Raw genomic sequence first — 14,888 nt, 5'->3', positions numbered from 1 at the left:
TGGCATAGACCAATTCCTTCAAGTGCCCCCATAACCAAAAGTCAAGGGGATTGAGGTCCAGAGAACGAGGAGGTCAAGGGTGTGCAGGGGATTGAGGTCCAGAGAACGAGGAGGTCAAGGGTGTGCTGCCTCCTCAACTCCTCACCCCAACCTGACCAATCCATCAGTCCTGAAATGTATGCATCAGATGTTCGCACACATTGCGACGAAATTGTGCTGGTGTGCCAGCATGCATGAATCACATTTGTATTCCTTACTGCAATGGCACAGCCCCCAGCAAGGTAGGCACTACATTAATGAGAAAGTCAAGTTAAAGCACCCCAGTTGATCTTCGTGATAGCACACACGGCCCTATTAATCTATCCCCAAGTACGCCTGTCCATACATTGGTTCAGAATTGGTGTTGCTGCCCTCTTTCCTGAGTTGCTCGGGGATTTACATCTGCCCATACATGCTGGCCATGGAAATTCACGACACCGCCTCTTGTGCACACTGTCTCATTGGTAAATAAAATGTTGGATGTGGACAATGGATCTGCGGCACACTTCTGTAACAGCCATTGACGGGACTACCATCTGCCATGATAATCATGTGGCCTTAGGGCCTCAATGCACTGTACATGATATGGGTACAGCTTCTGTTGCTGCTAATCGTCACACACTGGTCTCAGGGGTTTCTTCCACAGAATGTAGCACATGCTCCTCCATGTCAGGCGTGTGGACTGTGCAGGGCCTTCCACTGTCAGCCATCTGAGGTCCAAGGGTACCTGTGTCCCTCAGATGCTAGAAAAGTCTGCCAAGCAGCATATCAGAGGCCACTCTGTGCTGTGGATGTTTCTCAGTGTAGAGGGCATGAACTTGTGGGCTACAAGCATTTGCTATACTGTAGCAGAATATCATATCCGTCATTTCACTTGTTGAGTAGTAGGCTTCGGTGGTGGAAGAGAGAAATTGTAAATTTACATAACCATTTATACATATAAACAGTGCAGTAACTGTGCACATGTAAGTGAATCTTTGTTTGGAAGAAGGTAAAACCCCTTTATATGTATCCAGGTTTGACAGTACTGTACAATAAGGCATAGAAACATGACAAAAACTAAAGTGCATACAACACAACTCGAGCCATGCATCTTTCTGCAGACCAACTAATGATAGGTAGAGTACTGTGAGAGTAAGACTTTACAATACCCTGCCAACAATTTTAATGGAGTGCCAGTGTAACGATGGTGCTAATATCTGCAACTAAACATCGCGCAGCCTTTCCTGTGAACACGTTTATCTCGGAAAGTAATCATTTCTGAACCCATGTTCACTGGACTTATTTATCTTGTTTCGATGAGTACTACCACATCTCGAAGTATTCAACACTTTTTTTTTAACACCCTGTATGCACTTCCATATCCTTAAATTTGTCTTCTAGCCATTTTGCACTTCCTGTTAATCTAATTTTTTAGATGTTTGTATTCCCTCTTGCCTGCTGCATTTGTATATTTTCTCGTATGATCAATAAAATTCAATATCTCCTGTGATATCAAAGGATTTCAATCCTGTGCCACCTTCACTATTTCATCTCTCAAAGCTATCCATTTGTCATATACTTCTTCTTCTTCTTCTTCTTCGTATTCTTGCGTTACGGCCTCTGTAGGACCACGGGTAGCCCCTTCGTGGACTGCGTTTTCCTCTTCTTCTCCCAGAACCTCTTCATTCTTTCTCTTCTTCTCTCCCGCTCTTCTTCCGAGATCTTCAGTTTCCGTTTCTTCTGTCGGCTCCACTGATGACACTCTAATCTTTTCCTGTATTCTTCTGTCATTGATCTCCGGTCATATTGGTCGGTGTATATTTGTTCCTCCAATTTACCTTTCCTTCGACCTTGATTCCCAATTCCAACCAGTCCTTCTGAAGTTCAACAACCCACTTGGTTCCTGTCTTTCCCCTTGTCCTCCCTGTTGTTTCCCACACTCTCTTCGTCATTCTGGCCATACTCATCCTAACTACATGTCCAGCAAACCTTGCCCTTTTGAGTCTGATGTCCCTGGATATTTTTCTCATGTTCCAGTACAATTCTTCCCTAGGTCTTCGCATCCATCTCTCTCCACCTCTTTTGGGACCTAGTATTTTTCTCAGTATTTTTCTCTCTTCTTTCTCTAGTTGTTCTGCCCCGTTTCTTTCTAGTGTCATTGTCTCAGCAGCATATAATACTGCATTCCTCACCATTGCCTTGTAGTGGTGTATCTTTGCCTCTGTGGATATATTCTTTTTATTGTATATGTCTCTCGTCATGCAGAAGGTTGACCTCATCTTCTTTATCCTTTCTGTTATTCCCTCCTTGCTCCTGTTCCTTCCTGTTATAAATTCTCACAGATATTTAAATTTGTCCACCATTTGCACAGTGTCTTCCGTTGTTTTTCAGTCTGCAGTGGTATTTAATGTCTTTGTCTTGTTATAGGCGATCCTCAGTCCCACCTTTCTGGCTACCTTACTTAAGTTGTCTTGTCCGCAGCTCGTGGTCGTGCAGTAGCGTTCTCGCTTCCCATGCCCGGGTTCCCGGGTTCGATTCCCGGCGGGGTCAGGTATTTTCTCTGCCTCGTGATGACTGGGTGTTGTGTGATGTCCTTAGGTTAGTTAGGTTTAAGTAGTTCTAAGTTCTAGGGGACTGATGACCATAGCTGTTAAGTCCGATAGTGCTCAGAGCCATTTTAAGTTGTCTTACTTACCGCTTCCTCACACTCCTTGTTCCACTACCAGTGCTTCCGTTTCTTTTCTTCCTTTCCCCATAGTTCAGCCTGTTTCGCCATATTTCGCTTCATGTTGTCTGATTCACTGAATGATTCAATTCCTTCTTCATATCTGGATTGATTGTGTCTTAATTTGTCTCCGTCTACCTTTTTTCTTCTATTCGTCTGTGGCAGTCTGTCCCTGTTGGGAATCCAAAGGCACTTAACTTCTGTAAGATAGTGATCCGATTCTGTTCTTGTGTTCATATACTGTATTCATTTCCCCTACTTGTCAGTCACTGCCTGATAATCTCTCTGAAACACTCAACAACCTCTGGTTCCTTCAACCTGTCCTGATCCCATCACTCAGTTCCCTACCTTTTTGCAATTTCTTTAATTTTATTCTACAGTTCATAACAAATTGTGGACAGATTCCATGTCTGCCCCTGGAATGTGTTACAATTTAAAATCTGGTTCCAATATCTGCATCTACATCCATACTCCGCAATCCACCTGACAGTGTGGCGGAGGGTACCTTGAGTACCTCTATCGGTTCTCCCTTCTATTCCAGTCTCGTATTGTTCGTGGAAAGAAAGGTTGTCGGTATGCCTCTTTGTGGGCTCTAATCTCTCTGATTTTATCCTCATGGTCTCTTCGCGAGATATACATAGGAGGGAGCAACATACTGCATGACTCCTCGGTGAAGGTATGTTCTCGAAACTTCAACAAAAGCACATACCAAGCGTCTCTCTTGCAGAGTCTTCCACTAGAGTTTATCTATCATCTCTCTAACACTTTTATGATTACTAAATGATCCTGTAATGACGCGCACTGCTCTTCGTTGGATCTTCTCCATCTCTTCTATCAACCCTATCTGCTACGGATCCCACGCTGGTGAGTAGTATTCAAGCAGTGGGTGAACAAGTGTACTGTAACCTACTTCCTTTGTTTTTGGACTGCATTTCCTTAAGATTCTTCCAATGGATCTGTCTGGCATCTGCTTTACCAATAATTAATTTTATATGGTCATTCCATTTTAAATCACTCCTAATGCCTACTCCCAGATAATTTATGGAATTAATTACTTCCAGTTGCTGACCTGCTATTTTGTAGCTAAATGATAAGGGATCTATCTTTCTATGTATTCACAGCACATTACACTTGTCTACATTGAGATTCAATTGCCATTCCCTTCACTATGTGTCAATTCGTTGCAGATCCTCCTGCATTTCAGTACAATTTTCCATTGTTACAACCTCTCGATATACTACAGCATCATCCGCAAAAAGCCTCAGTGAACTTACGATGTTATCCATAAGGTCATTTATATGTATATTGTGAATAGCAATGGTCCTATGACACTCCCCTGCGGCACACCTGAAATCACTCTTACTTCGGAAGACTTCTCTCCATTGAGAATGACATGTTGTGTTCTGTTATTTAGGAACTCTTCAATTCAGTCGCACAATTGGTCTGATAGTCCATATGCTCTTACTTTGTTCATTAAACGACTGTGGGGAACTGTATCAAACGTCTTGTGGAAGTCAAGACACGCGGCATCTACCTGTGAACCCGTGTCTATGGCCCTCTGAGTCTCGTGAACGAATACCGCGAGCTGGGTTTAACACGATTGTCTTTTTTGAAACCCGTGCTGATTCCTACGGAGTAGATTTCTAGTCTCCAGAAAAGTCATTATACTCGAACATAATATGTGTTCCAAAATTCTACAACTGATCGACGTTAGAGATATAGGTCTATAGTTCTGCACATCTGTTCGACGTCCCTTCTTGAAAACGGGGATGACCTGTGCCCTTTTCCAATCTTTTTGAATGCTATGCTCTTCTAGAGACCTACAGTACACCGCTGCAAGAAGGGGGGCAAGTTCGTTCGCGTACTCTGTGTAAAATCGAACTGGTATCATATCAGGTCCAGCAGCCTTTAATTTTTTGAGTGATTTTAATTGTTTTTCTATCCCTCTGTCATCTGTTTTGATTTCTACCATTTTGTCATCTGTGCAACAATCTAGAGAAGGAACTACAGTGCAGTCTTTCTCTGTGAAACAGCTTTAGAAAAAGACATTTAATATTTCAGCCTTTAGTCTGTCATCCTCTGTTTCTGTACCATTTTGGTCACAGAGTGTCTGGACATTTGGTTTGATCCACCTACCGCTTTGACGTAAGACAACATTTCTTAGGATTTTCTGCCAAGTCAGTACATAGAACTTTACTTTCGAATTCGTTGGATGCCTCTCGCATAGCCCTCCTCACACTACATTTCGTTTTGTGTAATTTTTGTTTGTCTGCAAGGCTTTGGCTATGTTTATGTTTGCTGTGAAGTTCCCTTTGCTTCCGTAGCAATTTTCTAACTCGGTTGTTGTACCATGGCGACACTTTTCCATCTCTTACGATCTTGCTTGGCATGTACTCTTCTAACATGTATTGTATGATGGTTTTGAACTTTGCCCACTGATCCTCAACACTATTTGTGTTGAGCCGCCAAGTACTCTGAAATCTGCTTTTTGTCACTTTTGCTAAACAGAAAAATCTTCCTACCGTTTTTAATATTTCTATTTATGGCTGAAATCGCCAACGTTGTAACTGCTTTATGATCGCTGATTCCCTGTTCTGCGTTAACTGTTTCAAATAGTTCAGGTCTGTTTGTCACCAGAAAGTCTAATATGTTGTTGCCACAAGTCGGTTCTCTGTTAACTGCTCAAGGTAGTTTTCAGATAATGTACTTAAAAAAATTTCACTAGATTCTTTGTCCCTGCCACCCATTGTAAATGTTTGAGTCTCTCAGTCTGTATCTGGTAAATTAAAATCTCCACCCAAAATTATAACATGGTGGGGAAATCTACTTGAAATATTTACCAAATTTTTCTTCAGGTGTTCTGCCACAACAGCTGCTGAGCTACGGGGCCTATAGGGACATCCAGTTACCATGTTTGAGCCTGCTATAACCGTGACCTTCACTCAAATTATTTCACATTTCGGATCTCCGTCAATTTCCTTTGATACTATTGCACTTTTTATCACTATAAACACGCCTCCCCCTTCACTGTCCAGCCTGTCTCTGTGGTATACATTCCATCTGAGTTTAGAATTTCATTACTGTTTACATCTGGTATATCTGTCTTACCATTTTATAATTAGTCTGAAACCTTCCATTGTCTCCAGGCCTTTGCCACATATGCAGCCTCCTTTCATGACTCTTCCTACTACCAAATTCCAGTATGCCATCACAGTTAAAGTTTGCTCTTCCTTAACTATCTGAATGTTTTCTTTTACCTTGTCCTACATTTTTTCAATCTCTTCATCTGCAGAGCGAGAGAGCATATAAACTTGTACTGCTGGCTTCACATCTACCTCGGTTATGATAATGTATTCATGATGCTGTTCACAGTAGCTTACCTGCATTCCTGTTTCCTATTCATTAATTACTAAACCTACTCCTGCATTACCTAAATTTGATTTTGTATTTATAATCATTAGTCACCTGACCAGAATTCCTGTTAATAGTGCCACTAGACTTCACTAATCCCCGTTACATCTAACTCCAACCCATCCATTTCCACTTTTCTAGCCTGCTCGCCCAATTAAGTGATCGAACATTCCATGCTCCAACACAGAGATCATCACTTCAGTTTTTCTTGATGACGGCATCCTCATGAATAGTTGCCACCTGTAGGTCTGAAAGGTAGCTGTTTTACCTCTGGAATATGTTACCCAAGAGAATGCCATCATCATTGAACCAATCAGTAGAGCTGCATGCCCTCGGGGAAAAATAAAGGCTTTAGTTTCCTCTCACTTTCAGATATTCACAGACCATCACAGCAAGGCCATGTTGGTTGATGTTACAAAGCCAGATAATCATCCAGACTGTTGCCCCCTGCAACTACTGAAAAGACTGCTGCCCCTCTTCAGGAACTGCACATTTGTCTGCCTCTCAATAAATCTAATCTGATGTCAACAGATACCCCTCCATTGTGGTTGTACCTACGGCACAACCATCTGTATCATTCAAGGCATGCAAGTCTCTCCACCACAGGAAGGTCCATGGTTCTTGGGAAATTGGGCCTATGTAATTAATAAATGTAGACCAGAGAAAAGAAATGAATTCCCTGGGCCACCAACCAGTTCTTAAACAATTTCAGCAGAGCAGTGTTGCTTTGCCTGATGTAACTAGAAGAAAGTGTTTCTTCATCCTGGAAGAAATGTACAGTAACTAATTGGAGCATTGTCCTTGACACAGTGTTTACTTGCACTGTCATAGTCTATTACTGCAAAGTGGTAATCACTAAAAATAACATATACAATTAGATATAACAAATTTTCATCTAATTTTTAACATGCACAAAATAAATTGATTTGTCTCACAAGGAATGAATATCTTATCAATTTTATTGTTTTTTTGTGACAGAACTCTTCCTAAAGTTTGCTTTAAAAATATTTGTCATTATAGTACCTTTACCTTATAATTTATGTTTTATACTTTGGGTTCTCTTGCAGCTGTCATTATCTGGACTAGGTGAGAGTTATTTTTTCTAAAACAGGCTACTGTGCTCCTCGCACACAGTCAGCCCAGGTGAGTACACTTTTCCCCTCGGTTGCTGCCAAAACAGCCACTTCAACATGTTGAACAATGCAATCCATCGCATTCCTTGTTGCTATTTTCTTAAGGGTGCCATTATTTGTGTATGTTCAAACTACAAATAATTAATGGAACCCTGCTCTTTTGCATATGCTTTCCCCTGACACAGGACAAAGCAGCCTTGCCAACAAGTGAAGTGTGTAACTCTGTCTCAATTTTTTGTGGTAGACAGCATCTCAGACTAGTTGTACGGTATGTCAGTACTATGAATGCAGTACCTTGAATTCTTCCTGGTAACTGCCTCCCTTGTGTAGGTCAACTATACCTACCACTGATTTGTCACTCAGTCAAGTTGATGAGTCATAATATGTAGTCCCTGAAGAGGAGATAGGATCTGTGGGAGAGGATAGTACTTTCAAGTAACTTTGATATTTCTTGAATGTGATTCTTTGTAGTTTGCTCAACACACTCCTTTGTAGTATCTTCCAGTTGTTTAATAGCAGCTGGGGTAATTTGCAGTGGCCTAAACAGCAAATAATTCGTCAAATATCCAGGAACAATGACCAGTAATGGTACATTGTGAGTCATCCAATGTTTTCCTCAGTATTAAACAAATAATTTTATGTTAATCTTGCTGATTTTTCTCTCTAAATTTCAGGATCAGTTATGCTACAAAAATAGCAGGTTTCCTTAAGAACTAAAGCCACGACATCCAAGAAAGTGATTTAATGAGAGAAAACCCTGAGACAAACTTTACTGAATCCCTAATTATTTATTATCAAAAAAATGCTGCAGTTGGCCTTGCTGAGCCACAGTACAAATGCTGTACTAGTAGAGGTGTGAACCATTCATTGTTAGTAATTAACAAGCGAGATGACTTCATGAGTTGTAATAAGATAGTATTCTTGCCTGGCATCATGATTGTGATTGGTTTTAATTGTGTGCACTGAGAAATCTGACAGATTAAAGCCTTGGAGAGCAATGATTTATGGTGAGGTGTCTGGGAGGTGGTGGGGGGGGGGGGGGGGGGGGAGAGGAGTTATGTATGCTCATAGACTAACGTTCCAAAAAGAGCACCAGCGAAAGTAAAATTTAGTTCGTTACAGTATCCTTAAAATAGAACAAGTATTTACCATATGTTCACAAGTAAAATATTCATCACTTCGAGCCAGTGATATGAACACTATAATAATTTACTGGGAAGTGTGCTGCCTTACCTTTTCTTCACTACTTAATCAAATTGTTCCTACATTGATGACCTACAGTTTTGTGTATAATCAGATCATTTTCTATGTAATACGAAAGCTTAACATCTGGAGAGCATATCAATATCAAAAAATAAACATATAATAATCAACATTTTTAACCAAGAACATCAGCTGATCACAAGATACCTTATTCAATAGTAGCAACAACCCATCAAAATGTCAGCAGAAGAGTGGTTGTGACAATGAAACTATGAAGGCTGTAGGGCTACTTGGTGCAATATTGATTTGAAGACTTTACTTGCAGTTCAGACTAATAATGAGTGTTGATCTTATCTTACAAAATAATTATATCTACTCTTTTTCATTGTATGTTAAAATTCATTATTGAAAAGGACCATAAAACATTGTTATTCTGTCATTATGATCCAGTAAAATTACTGATAAGCATTTGTATGTTGTCTAGTAGGACCTGCAGCATGAACTACATTGAAATATAACATTTTACAAGAAATCAGTTCCAGTAGCTGCAGTGTAATACGTATTTGCTATAAATATTAACACACAAAGGAGTTAATGACATTAGCTTCCAGTGCCAGACTAGGATTCAAACCCAGGTCTCTTGCTTACTAGGCAGATGTGCTGATCACGGTGCTATTTTCAGCCTTCCCCAGTGCTTTAAATCAATGCCCACTGGCAGCTAATGTCATTAATTTCTTTGTGTGTTGATTCATAGTAGCTGCAGGATCAAAATTGTCCATTCTTTCAGTTATGATAAACATTTGCTTACAAAAATAATTTTTGTTAGTTATCTTGGTCAGTATATGCTGACAGCCAGCTAGAGATTTCCACTGTGCTACTCAAAATATATATTATTCGTAATTCTTTGATGAATACTAACAGTATAGTGACAATTTTTACTTGGCATTGAATGAGTTAAGGGATAAAGAAATGTTTTTCTTAACTTTCCAGGTCATATTTGAAGTTTTACAAAGGACTGTAATAGTTGCTGCACAGTCTGAGTAAATCAAGCACATAATTCGGAAACGTTGATCATGGAATTTTGTAATACGTAAACAGCCTGATAATGAGTGCATCAGATTTACCATCATTGACAGTTTTACCAGAGAATGCCAAACATTCATCACATAATAGTACCGTCCTGCCACCACTGACCTCACACTATCCAAAGTGGAGCAGAGGAAAAAAGTTGGATGTTAATGGTTTTCCAGATTCGTGTGGGAATATACGTATCTGTGGAATGACAGGGAACGGTGATCTAAAGGTGAGTTTGAATTTGTGGCATTTAAAAATTACGCCAAATGCTACAATGTCATATTTACATAACTTATACGTCAGTAACGTGCAGATTTAATTGTAACATTCTGGAAAACCCAGGTGCGAAAGAATAAAGAACATTTTACTTTCCGCATTTATAGCATTTATATTTTTAAATGTATTGATTTCCAGATTTCTCAGCTAAGTTTCAGTAAATAAAGAGCATGAAAACTACATCTCAAGAGTAACAAGGGATATGAAAAAAGAGTATGCTACAGGATAATTTTAAGTTTCTTGCTGTAGGATCTGCCTATACCGATTACCTGCTAGGTGAAGGAATATGTACACACACTGTCCATATTGCTGTCAGTAACAAATCCGGCGCTATTCATCAGTTCACTGATACCACCAGCAAACCACAGGACATTGTGCAAGGAAAGACAGAAAGGGGAAGATCTTTAAGAAAAAATAATTAAAAAAAAATCTGCTCACAGAATGTAGACTAAACAACTGGGAAAAACAGCATTTCTGCAATTTATACCATCACATAGCCGTAGTTTGTGGTCCTGTGTTTGCTATTGCAGTGCAGATACTGATTAATAATTTGATTACATGTTGTGTAAATATGACATTGTAAAAGTTCCAAGAGTTCTTTCTTAAGTGACTTGCGCATTTCAGATGCTATATTTTTTCTATGTTATGTGAAAGTTATGTAATAATGATGTACACAAATTCATTCTCTCCCCTCTCGCCCCCTGCCCCTCTCCCCCCCCTACCCCTCTCCCCCCCTACCCCTCCCCCCCCTACCCCTCTCCCCCCTGCCCCTCTCCCCCCCTGCCCCCTCTCCCCCCCTGCCCCTCTCCCCCCCTGCCCCCTCTCCCCCCCCCGGCCCCTCTCCCCCCCCGGCCCCTCTCCCCCCCCTGCCCCTCCCCCCCTGCCCCTCCCCCCTGCCCCTCTCCCCCCCCTGCCCCTCTCCCCCCCCTGCCCCTCTCCCCCCCCTGCCCCTCTCCCCCCCCCTGCCCCTCTCCCCCCCCTGCCCCTCTCCCCCCCCTGCCCCTCTCCCCCCCTGCCCCTCTCCCCCCCCTGCCCCTCTCCCCCCCCCTGCCCCTCTCCCCCCCCCTGCCCCTCTCCCCCCCCTGCCCCTCTCCCCCCCTGCCCCTCTCCCCCCCTGCCCCTCTCCCCCCCCCCCTGCCCCTCTCCCCCCCCCTGCCCCTCTCCCCCTCTGCCCCTCCCCCCGGACCCTCTCTCCCCCCATTATTTGAGAGAGCAAGAAGTTCCTGAACACCATTAATTGTTCCACCAAAAGTGAAGAGGAGGGAGGTGCCCCATGGCTTCTGTAATGAATAACGGCACTCTCCACACGGATCCGCGAGACATTGCCCAGACTATGGCAGCGTATTTTGCCACAGTTACTGCAACAACCAGTCAGGATCCAGGTTTCCAGCACCATAGAGCGGTTGCTGAGAGATGTAGTCTGAACTTCCAGTCTACCTCTCATGAAGTTTACAACTGCCCATTTTCTATGTGGGAGCTGGATTCTGCATTGTCTGGAGCTCGTGACACATCCCCTGGTCACGACAGGATCCATTACAGTATGCTATGGCACCTCACAATGCGCAACAGAGAATTCCTCCTCGCACTTTTTAATGACATTTCGGCGTCGGGTCGCTTTCCTGACGCGTGGCGTGAGGCAGTTTTAATCCCTTTTTTCAAACCTGGGAAAGACCGCACGAGCCCAAGTAGCTACCGTAGTATTGCCCTCACTAGTTGCATAGGGAAGACCTTGGAGCGGATGGTCAACCGCCGCCTTGTCTGGATGTTAGAATCCCGGCAACTCCTTAGTCGCTTTCAGTGTGGGTTCAGGAGGTTTCGTTCCACCTTCGATAACCTTGCCCTCCTGGAGGCGGCTACACAACAAGCTTTCCTACACCGTCACCACCTTCTAGGTGTATTTTTCGACATCGAGAAGGCCTACGATACCACTTGGAGGCGTCTCATCCTGGAGCAGCTTCACGAATGGGGTTTTCGTGGTTGTCTTCCTCTTTTTATTCAGTCTTCCCTCTCGCCACGATATTTTAGATACCGAATTGGTGACGTCCTGTCTTATCGCTTTGAGCAGGAGAACGGTGTCCCTCAGGGTAGCGTTTTAAGTGTGACTCTCTTTGTCATCACTATTAATAGCATTACGTCCATAGTGAAAAGTCCTGTCCAGTGTTCTTTGTTTGTGGATGATTTCTCTTTGTTCTGCTCTTCTTCAAGCCTTGCAACGACAACTCGTCAGTTGCAACTTACGATTAGGCGTTTGGATGACTGGGCGAAGAAGAGTGGTTTTAACCGTTCTCGTTCGATTTTAACCTTTCCTGAGTTGCGGTTGAGGGACACTATTCTTACTTTTAAAGACACGGTGAGATTTCTGGGGATCATTTTTGACTCGAAGCTCACGTGGTTACCTCATCTTAAAGACCTGAAACGGAGGTCGCCTCAGGCTTTAAGTATTTTAAAATGTCTTAGCCACAGTACATGAGGAGCTGACAGGACTTGTCTGCTCCAGTTTTACAGGGCTTTTGTGCGATCTCGGCTCGATTATGGGTGCACGTTGTATGGGTCCGTGAGGCCTTCTTACTTGAAGATTTTGGACGTTGTCCACCATGAAGGGCTTCGGTTGGCCACTGGGGCATTCCGAACTAGCCCCATACCAAGCCTCTGTGCAGAGGCAGGTGAACCGCCACTTCATATGCGGCAACGGCTACTTATGGTACGCCAGGCGTATAAAACTTTGTCCACACCATACACACCTGCATACCATACCGTTTGCTCAGCCTCCTCTGGCATGGTTATTTCTTATTTCATAACCGGCAACGTGCGACGCAGCCCTATGGGGTTCGCGCACAGGATTGCCTCGCTGCGATGTCTATGGCTGGTCTTCGTGTTTTACGTCGCGGTTGGAGCAGATCTCCACCTTGGCTCCTCTGGAGACCCAAACTTATTTTAGATTTGACTCATTTGAAGAAGGATGGCACGCCAGATTTTACATTCCAGTCACTGTTTTTTAACATTTTAGATGTGCATCAGGGTTTCACTGTCGTTTACACTGATGGCTCCAAACAAGAGAATTTCCTTGGCTGTTCTGTGGTGTTCCCTGATCATGTTACCCGGATTCGCCTCCCTGCTGAATATACCGTTTTCGCAGCGGAGCTCCACGCGATCCTGAAGGCACTGGAGCTGATACATCGTGTTCGGGGCAATCGATTTCTTCTCTGCTCCGATTCTCTTAGTGCCTTACAATCACTGCAGAACCTACACCCGACTGAGGAGATGGTCCAGCTGATATATTACCAGCTGTACTTGCTCCAACGGCGGGGTAAAGAGGTATCCTTCTGCTGGGTGCCTGGTCATGTCGGCATATGGGGCAATGAACAGGCCGATCAGGCTGCCAAGGAGGCCTGCAGAGAACAGGATGTGGTCCAGTGTCCTATCCCCTTGCAGTCGGTCATTGCTGCACTCCACAGGAAGTGCATGGAGTTGTGGGAGGACGAATGACTGGCGGTGACGGCCAGTAAACTGCGGTTGGTAAAGTCAACCACTCGGCCGTGGCGTTCCTCCTGCCGGTTGCTCAGGCGGGAAGAGGTGGCCCTCACACGTCTTCGGATCGGGCACTGTCCTCTCACACATAGCTTTTTATTACGGCGGGAGGATCCTCCGTTTAGTGGTGTGCACATCTCTGTCCGGCACATTTTAACAGACTGCATTTTATACCGTGATGCACGGGCAAAAGCACAAGTTGATGGGGATCTGCCTTCTGTTTTAACTAATGATGAGTCGTGTGTATCTAGGGTTTTTAAGTTATGTGACGTGTCTGGACTCTGGCCTCAACTTTTAGGCTGGAGGTTTTAGTGTATTGCAGAGTGGCTGCTCCTTCCCTTTTTGCTTTGTGGTCAGCCAGCCACTTCCGTCTGCTACATTGTTTTAGCTCCCTCTATCTTTCCTGTGTTGTCCATGTTTTACTGTTGACACCCTGCTTCATCCCACACTTCGGTGTGGATGAGCACATATTTTTCAACGATTGTTACCCGTGTTTTATGTTCCGTTTTATATTCCTGTTCTGGGATTTTTCTTGACACCCGTCTCCCTATGTTACTGAATGGGCGCTGAAGACCTTGCTGTCATGCGCCCAAAAAATCCCTCTACTACTACTACTACTTCTACTACTCTCCCCCTGCTCCTCTCTCCCCCTGCTCCTCTCTCCCCCTGCTCCTCTCTCCCCCTGCTCCTCTCTCCCCCTGCTCCTCTCTCCCCCTGCCCCTCTCTCCCCCTGCCCCTCTCTCCCCCTGCCCCTCTCTCCCCCTGCCCCTCTCTCCCCCTGCCCCTCTCTCCCCCTGCCCCTCTCTCCCCCTGCCCCTCTCTCCCCCTGCCCCTCTCTCCCCCTGCCCCTCTCTCCCCCTGCCCCTCTCTCCCCCTGCCCCTCTCTCCCCCTGCCCCTCTCTCCCCCTGCCCCTCTCTCCCCCTGCCCCTCTCTCCCCCTGCCCCTCTCTCCCCCTGCCCCTCTCTCCCCCTGCCCCTCTCTCCCCCTGCCCCTCTCTCCCCCTGCCCCTCTCTCCCCCTGCCCCTCTCTCCCCCTGCCCCTCTCTCCCCCTGCCCCTCTCTCCCCCTGCCCCTCTCTCCCCCTGCCCCTCTCCCCCCCTGCCCCTCTCCCCCCCTGCCCCTCTCTCCCCCTGCCCCTCTCCCCCATCTCTTTCCCATCCCCTCTCTCTCTCTCTCTCTCTCTCTCTCTCTCTCTCTCTCTCTCTCTCTCTCTCTCTCTCTCTCTCTATCCATCCCCAAGTGTTGCCCTCTTGACTAGTTCGAGATCTTATGATAGCAGTAACATGTAGTCTCTCAATCGTGCTCTGTTAGGTCACAGCCAGAATATCCAATGATTTTATTTGCTTTGGTCCACTGTCTAGTGGGCCAACGTAGATTTGCGTCACTGTTTGCAACAAAGACTTTGAAGGGGCAAGGTTCGTGGCACACTGTCAATCTGGCAAGGGTGAAAACATATGATTATTTAGCAGAAGAGTGGTGAAAAGAGTACGACGACACATTAGTTCAGAATTATGTGA

The 14,888-nt window shown here is 44.5% G+C and overlaps 1 protein-coding gene across 1 annotated transcript in view; it reads left to right on the top strand.

The window, feature by feature from the left end:
- Positions 1 to 14,888, top strand: part of LOC124619712 — an 81,377-nt gene that overhangs the window by 14,704 nt on the left and 51,785 nt on the right. Inside the window, exon 2 of the mRNA XM_047146276.1 lies at positions 9,484 to 9,796. Within this exon, the coding sequence (XP_047002232.1) occupies positions 9,599 to 9,796 (198 nt within the window). The 5' untranslated portion in view covers positions 9,484 to 9,598. The remainder of the gene's footprint in view (positions 1 to 9,483; positions 9,797 to 14,888) is intronic.

Source organism: Schistocerca americana, chromosome 1, assembly GCF_021461395.2.
Source record: "Schistocerca americana isolate TAMUIC-IGC-003095 chromosome 1, iqSchAmer2.1, whole genome shotgun sequence".
NCBI lineage: Eukaryota > Metazoa > Arthropoda > Insecta > Orthoptera > Acrididae > Schistocerca > Schistocerca americana.
This window is presented reverse-complemented; position numbering and strand designations above follow the sequence as displayed.